Source organism: Pseudoliparis swirei, chromosome 20 (assembly GCF_029220125.1).
Source record: "Pseudoliparis swirei isolate HS2019 ecotype Mariana Trench chromosome 20, NWPU_hadal_v1, whole genome shotgun sequence".
Taxonomy (NCBI): domain Eukaryota; kingdom Metazoa; phylum Chordata; class Actinopteri; order Perciformes; family Liparidae; genus Pseudoliparis; species Pseudoliparis swirei.
In genome coordinates, this window is record NC_079407.1 from 14867080 (window position 1) to 14877264 (window position 10185).

The 10185-nt window shown below is 46.5% G+C and overlaps 2 protein-coding genes across 2 annotated transcripts in view; both read right to left on the bottom strand.

Moving 5' to 3' along the window:
* The window catches only part of LOC130210269 (LHFPL tetraspan subfamily member 6 protein), a 39550-nt gene extending 29498 nt beyond the window's left edge, over nucleotides 1-10052 (bottom strand). Inside the window, exons 1-2 of the mRNA XM_056440301.1 lie at nucleotides 9755-10052; nucleotides 8452-8940 (exon numbers count right to left, since the gene is read on the bottom strand). Coding sequence (XP_056296276.1) covers nucleotides 8452-8836 — 385 coding nt within the window. The 5' untranslated portion in view covers nucleotides 8837-8940; nucleotides 9755-10052. The remainder of the gene's footprint in view (nucleotides 1-8451; nucleotides 8941-9754) is intronic.
* The window catches only part of LOC130210270 (serine/threonine-protein kinase Nek3-like), a 77816-nt gene that overhangs the window by 38938 nt on the left and 28693 nt on the right, over nucleotides 1-10185 (bottom strand). The gene's annotated exons all lie outside the window — the stretch shown is intronic.

The window sequence follows — 10185 nt, forward strand, 5'->3', positions numbered from 1 at the left end:
CTGGTGGCTGTTTCTTGTATCTAAAAGGCAACTTGTTGCTTAACTTGTTTATCTTCAGCAACAGAACACTAACAGAGAAGACTCGGGGGATTTCTTCAAATGTTGATCCTCCCTCCCTCTCTCTCTCTCTCTCTGTCTGCTTTGGGGCTGCACCCCCTGCTGCTGTGGAAACCAAATCCTAAACGGGGGAGAGCCCACCCAACTGCAGCTGAGCAGCTGGAATGAGAGTCTGGGAAGAAAAGCAGAACTGGAATCACAGTGTGTCGCCTTCCCACCACACACTAAACCCTCCCTGGTCTCCACAAGCACAGACGTGGGCCACAAAATGGAGCTTGTGTCAGCCTGATAAAAACTGAGGGACATCATTTCATGCAGCACAATTACAGGGCTGTCCTTTTATGATAATCACGGGAGTGACATTTTGCTTATTACACCACCAAGGCGCCTTTGATGGTTTGTTTTCTGCAAGGCGGGAAAAAAGCCCAGAATGCACATCCCATTCCTTCAAGGGAATTCATATTTGTGTTGATCACTAAAACACACAAACGCTCACTCCCTCAAGAGACTTACTGCCTCTAATTTATATGGGATGAATTGATGACGGAAAATCCTTGCCTCCGTTAGCACGATCACAAGCTAAATATAGATTGTAGCCCGCTGCTGTTACGACAACAAGAGGAAACCAGTGGAATGTATTCAAGTGTGAGACTTTCTCTTGTGCAACACATGCAAGCGCACTCATTAAAAGCCTCACATTAAACTGGTCGTGGTTCTGCGGGTGGGGGAGTTTTGGTGGAGCGGGGGGGAGGCGGGGCACCAGAATATATTTACCCTAAATTCCCAGCATTACTTTGGGCAGACAGTGAAGGCAGGCCCTGGCCCCAGTGCACGGGACATTAATAAACTCAGCGGCATGCAGGCTAACCTACCAGCACTCTCACACAAACACATATGGACACAGGAAACAACATCTTCACACTTTAAGAGACTTTTCACACGTGCAGCCCCGCCACCAAGTGATCCGACAGGCCGAGGAAATGCACGTGCACAGGTGACCCACCACTCCCCCGTCCTCCTCTGATCTGATCTCCAGCTGCCGTTCACGCCACCTTCACCTGTCCTCGCAGCCACATGTGTTCGAGTGACCAACTGAGAGACGATGCTTCTCACCCGGAGCTGCACACTGACCCTGATATAATTCACCCGGAGACCGAGGCAAATCTTTTCCACGCATTACCGCTCATGAGGGCTCTGGCTATTCTTGCAGCTCCTAATGCTAGTGACGAAAAGGAGAAAAATTTCCTTGTTCTTAAGAGGGTTTTTCTCATGGACAGGACAGGGAAGTGTACAGTATAATGTATTTATGGTTTGAGGCAAAATAATCGAAAAACAGCCAATTAGTGTGGATTCTTATGCCAGAATTAAACTCCCCTCCCGGCTATTATACGCTGCCATTTTTATTCACAAATCCAGCTCGTATTCTATTTCTTGGCTGGCCTGCGATTTGACCTACGAGATGGCAGCACAAATGGAGTATTGACCCCACATTCCCCCTCACTAGGGGGAACAGGGTATCATTAACTGTAGTGTTAAAAGCATGGTGCCTCTGAGACTGTAAAGCAGGGTATGCATACTGAGCAAACTACTTCATCCCAAAGGATTCCGGCCCAATCCATTCAATCCATAAGTATTCATTTATTCAGGCGACTCATGGCCTCTGACTCCCTCCGAGATGTCTAACAGGTCAAATGTGGGCTTTCCATCTTCTTCATCTCGAATTAGACGAAAATGTGGGAAAGTTCAGGAAAACTGTTTTTTTCTTTCTTTCTCTTGTTCTCTCTTTGCATTTCTGTTCACACAGCGGGGTTTTAACAAGTCCTAAAATGGCTCAGATTACTTGAAAGGGGTTTATTGTTGTACGGCCTATCCCTACCTGTGACTCAAGTATTGCTCACTGTGATTACCGGCGAGTGCACTGACACCAAACATGCCCTCCGCGATGTGTGTCACCAAAGATACAGAAGAGCGGCGCCTCCACCATCTGTTCAGCATCTGCCTGAGCGCTGATTCACACAGATTCACTGTTCTAGGTGTCAGCGCTATGTGTTAGCAATTACTTTTCTGACTGCTGCGCTCCGTGTGAAGAGGAGGAGGAGAACATCATTATCTCAGGAAACAAGCAAACTCTTCACAAGGAAGTGAATCCGCTTCCTGAGTGCCAAGACATTCGACACTTAAATAGCAAGTGTGATGGTGTAGGAATGCTGATGTTAGCATTTAGTTGCTAGCATGGCTAAATCGTTGTGCTCATTTTGTCTAACCAGCATGCACAAACTAAAAACATCCCAATTTCATGTATTCCCCACAACTGGCTCAGTGTTTTATAGCTGCATTAAAGCCAAGAACAAGTACAAACGCACAAGATACGTTTTCTGGAACAGTTCTGTTCCGAGTGATACAAAAAGAGGCGATCTGCAGCGCGCCTGCTGCTACGGCAGTGAAAACAATGACCCAACAGAGGAGAAGACTGAAATAACCCTTCTGTCTGTCCTTTGGTTGCCCAGACTTCCTGTTTGACAAAACTAAATCCCTGTTGATGCTGGGCTTTCCGCCCTGTTTCTCTACGTATCTGTCTCACTCTTTTTTCCTTCTTCATCTGTTCACTCGCTGTCTTTTATGACAGACAGCGGTCACACCCACTGCAAGGAGGAGGAGGAGGAGGAGGAGAGGGAGGGAAGAAGATGGAGAAGGAGAAAAGAAGGACACAGAGGGGCAGACATAAAGTAGAATTTGGGGAAAGTTGAAACAAGGCTGTAATACAAAGTTAAAGAATTGGAAATAATACTGGAACCCGAAAGGGTAGAGAAAAAGGGAGAGGGGGCGGGGGGACAGAAAAGGAGGTGTGAGCTTATCCTGAAAAAGAGTGATGGGTGAAGGAGAAAGATAGAGCATATAGACTGCCTGTGATGCAGATCCTTCGCTCCGACTCCAAACATCCTCGTGGTGATGTTGGTGGGGGTTTAGGGAACTGTACGTTAGCTGCCGGGGTTCTGCACTTTAGGTCATCAATCAACCCGGAGGAAGAGACGTCCACTTCATCACTATCAGTGGCCGGAAACGCGTGCGATGAAGAGCGAGATAGCGTTCCAAAAAATATTACACGAGGCTTGTGTCCGTAGTGACTCCTCTCAAATATATTATATCTCATTAGTTTTATGCAATGCCGACATGACGGATGAGACAGTGTCGTCCATCATCGTCACATCAAACCTGCAGGCCTTTGAGGAGGAAAGGATACAGATATGCTTTTGGAAGTAAAAGGATAAAAAGGCGCTTCAGGGAATATTCATCCATCGCTGAGGAAATGTCTCGCGAACAGTCATCGCTGTCAAGAGCCACTGTCCCGGACAGAATCTCCCCCCCCCCCCTCCCTCTGCCCCCAAGGAAACATGAGCTCTTCATCCCAAAGCCTTCCTCGTGCGGATGTGATTTTATTTAGTTGTACCTCTTGAAAACGAGTGCTGATGGCGAGAGGGGAGTGGAAACACACATTCTGGGACTGGGCGCGATCCAGCTGGCAGGAGCTCACAAAGCCGACACAAGGACAAAGCTGCCGGCTGTGGTGGTGTGGCTCTCCAACAGGACAACACGCCCATGTGCCAAATAGCCCTTGGCAACATCACGGAAGCCAAAATTGCAGACCATCCGTAATTTATTTCCATGTCTTTAAATGTGTCCCTCGCGCCCGTGCCCTTGACGTACATTGTGAGGTAGCGCATGCCGATGTGGTACATTACATTTGAACACCGCATGGCGAGCATGCTGTGTTACATGTAACAGGTCACTACTTCAGTGAGACAGACCCGGAGTTGAAGGTATTTCATGTGCTTTTCATCCTCTCTGCGGCTTAATATTTTTATTTACTGACATCGCACACCGGCGTGGGCAAACGAGATGCTGAGAGCCAATCAACCAGCAAAACAAACGGAGAAGCTTTCCCAGCAGGCAACGCTGCCAATTATTTGATGGTTTAGATCAACTGCAGCTTCACCGGAGGCAGGTGGGGGGAAGTGTTCAACCAGCGCGGCCAACAGGCCCGTGCACCATATGGAGGCTATAAACCCAGCGCATTGCGTAGTCTCACCCACACTCATGTCCTTTTGTTCAGACAAACCAGCCCCATAACGTTTCATCTAATCTTATTAAATGATGGTGTGGCTTTCACACTCAGATCTTCAATTCCACTTTGAAGAAAAAACTGTCAAAAAAATAAATAATCCAATTCACACGTTTTGAAAGCGCGTCTGTGGCAGCGGGGGGGTGTTTAAGCTCGGCTGCAGAGTGGGTGGAGCGGGGGTGTGGTTCAGAAGTGTCTGATTGTCATCAGTTGAGTTGATTGATGACAATCTGGGGTTGTGTATTGCGAGGGCTCTGTCCCCAAAAAGGAGGACAGGAGGAGGAGGGGGGGAGCCAGAGAGAGAGACACACAGTCGCAAGGTCAAAAAAAAAAAAAAAACACGCCCAACGCTCCATCCTTGCTTTGGGGCAAGGGGGGGGCTGGGGGGCAAACCTACCCGGAAGCATAAATGCATGTCAAATAAATGAAAAGTGTGTCATCCATCTCTAAAAGGCTTTACGTGGGAGCATCACAAGGCATGTGGAAGAAAACCCACATTTTTCATCTAATTTCATCAATGGATTGTCAGAACCCAGGGGTACAATTGTATGGAATAGACATTAAATGTCTCGAATCAATAAGAAATGCTTTTATGCATTGCACATTTCTGTTAAAACTGCGAAGAGTTCTCGGTACTTCTCCCAACAGTGACAGACACAATTAGATCGTATGGATTCCCTGCTGACCGTAACCTTCCCTTATGGCAGTAAAATATGCTGCGTTGGGCTGTTTTAAACTTCTTCCCCCCCCATCCCTTCGGGACATAAAAACCTAATACAGTAAGTCTGCACCTCCTCTGAGACCACAGCCGCTGACACCACTCCTCCGCTTGCACCGTACAAGCTGCCCCAACACACTCCCTGAGAGGCCATAGTGCAGCCTCTATTGCATCATATTGTTTGTCCTGGTATTTCTCCTTCAATTTAAAGGATGCGGCGGTTCAGCACCTTCTCATTAAAAAGATATAGCCTCTATCCAGCAGCTATATCGCCTGACATTTCAAGTTCAAGTGATCTCAGACCATTGGACATTCTCCGCGGGTCGAGGCAATATCTTTGGGAGATTTAAGTCATGTTTTAGAACAATGCTTCACCACTGCCTCTCCGAATGCGACTTGTGATGTTATTTGAGCTTTACATGCTGCTAATCAACCTTTGGAACTTGTGGATCATGGCAGTTGTATTTGATTGATTGGTTTGAAAGGGTAACGGGGTGTAGAAACTGGGTCTGACTTCACATATTCACATTACCAAATGGACATCACGGAAACTTCGGACACCTCCAGAACAAAATATATATAACAATGACGTCACATCAGTGCAGATACTATATATATATATATATATACTTAAGCATCTTTGTGTACTAGAAAAGTGCTCTAGAAGTCTAAATTATTATACTTTAGCGTGGCTTCATAATTTAACTATGGCACAGACCACTATTTAAAGCACTCTCTTTGACAAATCACTCAGCCCTGACTGTCTCTTTTTCAGCACGCTTCACACAAACTGACTGCTGCCTACTAGAATTCTTTCTCTTTACTCCAACTGCACCACCGACATTTTAAGTTGGTTTCCCAGCCTTTTTATAAGCCCCCACCAATCAGAAATAGTATCAAGTAAAAATAGTCCTCCCCCATGTAATTGGTAATGGAGCCGACCAGTCATTCAATCACAGAGCCCGTCAAAGTGTCAGTCATCATGAGGCGATCAAAGAGCAAAATGTCAAAACAAAACCACCTGTCAGTCACAGAGAGGACAGCAGTGAGAAAATAAACACCAACAAAAGACACACGGGAATAAAAAAATAAAAAGGCAGCTTCCTGTGTCGAGGGGAGATACAAAGTACTTTAATAGGTCCACTGAGGTCTTGTATCGAGCCGGTGGAAAACAAACGTTAAACAGCCCCCCCCCCCCCCCATTCTGTGCAAGACTCTGCTTAAGCAACCCGAAAGACAAGGCAAGACTCTACAGGGGAGGAGGGGATCAAAATCCCTAACAACCAAATCCAAGTAAAAAATCTTTCAATGTCTGAACCTCCCGTCTCCGCACCGCTGCATAACGAAGACAAGAAATGACCACGCAGGCGCTTGTTCAGTGTAAGCAGCACCGAGCGCTCAGGCCTTTGATTTGTGAGCCAGAACCGTCTCATCGTCTCATACTCAGACGCAAACTCTCCGGCCCGTACAGGGAATCTGGGCCTTTGCTATTAGCAATTAACCAGCGCTGGAGCAACAACTTGCCCAGAAGCAAACTGGGAGAAAGGAGAATTACAAGAGGTAAACAACAACAGGAGCAACAACAACAGCAGCAATAGTTTCAGTCTGTGCTGCAAGTAATGAGATAACATGCTGATAAACCCTTTCTGCTCTAATCTATTTTTATGGGATTGAGATAAATTACAGGGAGATATTAAAGTGGATGTGATCCTCCGGTGGCCCAGAGGCCCCAGCTTCTCTGGTGAGACACTCTTCATTAGTGGCCAACAATAGGAGCAGAGGAAGCACAAGAGGAGGAAGACGCCAGCATCAGACCGGGAACCATGAGGTTTTATTCATCTGGCTAATACGAAATAAATAGTCTCATTTACTCCCTCTTACTGTTCCCGCTAATTGCTGAGATTTGATCACATCCCCCCTCCTCACACACACACACACACACACACACACACAAACACACACCAGCAGGTCCTCATTTCACAGCGAGATTCTCAGTTAATAGGAAGTGAATAGTGCAGAATGTTTCAATAATCAGGTTTTTTTCCCCCTTCCTTCTTCTTTTCTCTCACAATTGACCCAGAGATTTCTCCACTCTTTGCGAGCGGTAGACAATTCACAGAGGGGCCCATCGAGCTTCCCAATTGTGTCACTTCCAATTAGCCCTTCAGAGACATCTCTGCCCTTTAGCTCGCCAGCATTCAAGTTAAAAGGAACTGAGCGGTGGCCCTTGTATTCGATAACACCTTCCTCCGCTTTCCCTCCATCTACATTCACGGTGCTGGATTTGTGGGTCTAAGAAAGAGAGAAATTGCAAGAAAAACAGACCGGATTTTTAAAAATCCTGTAACCAAAAATAGCATCTTGCTGTAAAACTCTATGTTTGGGGTTGCTGTGAGCTTAAAAGGGGCTCTCCTTACATAAAAGTGCACATTTCTGAATAAGCCAACCAGCCTTCACCTTCATCATACTCCATATTATACATCATTAATACTGACGTTCCAAAAGCAGCTAGAACTAGGACATGACACGCTGTGGTGGTTCTCTGTAGATATATTTTTTTTTTTAACTGTCAGCTGTCAAATCTGCCTGCAACCTGCTTCTGTCACATTACTTTTTAAAGCTCGGATGAAGAGACAGGGATTGGTGGTGAGCCCGCAGTATGAGAGCAAATGCTTTTGAGTTGATGAGGGCCGGAGAAACTTGCAGTTTCAGTGGAAGCCTTCGCTTAGACCTCGCTTAGCCGAACAACGTTGCTGCTTTGCTTATCGCCATCAAACAAACACACTAAACAAAAAGACATATGACTAGAACTCCCATTTTTGCAAAGAGCAGGAGGACGGGTGTGGGCGTCTCTGCAACTCGAAAGGATCAAGTCAACAACATATTTTTCGGCATGTTGGCTGGATTTTCCATTGTTTCATCAGTTGAACAGAAAAACTAAAAAAAGGTATGCATTGATGCCAAAAACTACCACACATAAGAGTGGAAGTAAAATAATCCAAGCTGTTTTAGTTGAGAGCAAAGCCACATATTTGGTGCCAACACACTTGATGTGAAATCAACAATTCAGTTTGTAAATGGGGTATTTCTGTTTGAAAACCTTATTTCAAACGTTTACTCGGAGCAGAATCACATGTGTGATATTTTTATTTATTTATCTGCAATCAGGAGCTAAGAAATGTAAACTGACCCGATATCTTCAGCCGGGCTCCAATCGTTGTGGAGCCAAGTGTGAGGAAACAACAGCTTTTCTGGGCCAAGAAAACGAGCCTGCGGTGAAATGTTCACGGTTCTTAAGATTTCTACACCTCCTCATTCCCTCGTGAATGTGATCCCGAACCAACCATGTTAGATGATAAATTAATCACAGCCAGTAAAACCTCACAGTTCTCTCTACACATCCCAAGAGTTCGATAGAATCGTTCAATGCAAAGCGAACCGTCAGGACGGATGTGACTTGAGAGATCAACACTTGATAGGCCTCCTATCTCCTCAGAATTCCAACCACAGCACACAGTCAGAAGAGAGACACACAAACACACAAACATCAACTCACCTCCTACAAACTGAATGCCGCCGGCCACGCGGCCGATCGTACGCGAGATGAGGTCCGAGATGCAGCAGCCCATGAGAGCTGTGAGGGCCACCAGCAGGAGGAGGCCGCACCCCACCCCCGTCACCACCGTGCAGATCCTCCACTCCAGGCTCGGGATGCCGAGGAAGGAGGCGTAGCGGCCGCATTGCTCCAGCATCACCGTGGCCTGCCTCTCCTCGTCCCTCACCGGGTAGGAGCAGCGGCGAAACGTGCCAAAGGACACCGGCTTGCCCATTTGCGTCCCCAGCAGCCAGTAGGGCATGAAGAAGCCAACGCAGGAGGCAGCGGCGCACAGCAGGGACAGTAGGGCCCAGATAACACCTGTACATGTCAGACTAGACGCCATGGTAAACAGCCTGCGAGCGGTTCACAGTCCCGGACCCAACGGCAGTTATATGAGCAGTCGCAGTGTGGTGGAGCAGCCTTCACCTTCTCAGTGACTCCCGGCCCCTGTCAGGAGGAAGAGACGCAGAGAAGACAGAAAAAAAGTCATCTGTGGGGACAAGTTGTTATCTTTTGGAAAACCCTAAACAGCCACGGCTTGATAGGTTGAAAATAATCCAAGCAGGAGAGTATTTTTACTTATTAGTTTGTCAGGTATTTCCTCTCCTGTAGTGCACTGAAGGATTTGTCCTTATTAAGCAGATACAACATTGTGTAATAAAAAGGCACAGCTATCAGATACCTTCAATACAATTCATAATCGATTCATGACTAATAGCAGACACAATTCATCAATTATCAAACTCAGTCGACACATTATCGACTCAAATATGATAGGATGAGGGAACGCACCGTTATTCTCTCTTCCCTTTATAATCACACAAGAGAAATAAATTAAGCATTCTAGTTTGTTCACACCATTCAGCACCTTTAAGGCAACCCTGAATATGCATAATGACAACCAGTTTATCCCAGTATATTGACTGGTAATATCACGTGCGGTTCCTTGTGAATTTAGTTTCATTTTGAAAACAATGTTAACTCTTAAGTATCAGTACAATAAACTTGCTCATAATAGAACACATATTAGAGCACAACTGGAACAAGTGTGTGACTATAACAACGAATGAAAATGCCCAGCAAGTAGCAGAGAAACTGGACACGCAGTTGAGGACGCGCTCCCTGCAGGAGCAGCCGCGTCGGGAACATGCATGCCGGGATTTTTCGTTAGGGGTGACCTCGCTGTGGTATCGCAGTGCTCACACCGCCGGAATGTAAATTATGAAAACAAGAAAAAGAAACACGAAAAACGAGCGCTTACATGTCGGGAGTGCTCCGGAACAATGTGCACTCGGTGTCCAATGCGAGCTTCTTTCCATCTGCAGACTCCAGCTGTGTCGGCTCTCAAAAGCAAACTTTTTTCTTCAGTCGAGGAAAAGAGGAGAGAAATTCGTTCAGCCGAAGAATTTTAATCCCCCCCCCCTGCTCCTTGCACACAAAAATATGATTAAAAGTGACCTCAGAATCCGTTCACAAAGCACTTCCTCCTCATCAACATATGTAACCGAGGCAAAAATGAATTATTCCCTCCTGTGCGGCGCAGAGACCTGCAGCGCTGACTGACTGAGTGAACTCCCCGTTTCCACATTCCTGCTCAGAGAGAGAGGGAGGGAGGCGGGGAGGGGGCGAGTCCATGAAACACTCGGGAGGCCACCATCGATCACACAAATCCCCACCCAGGGGCTGGACTCA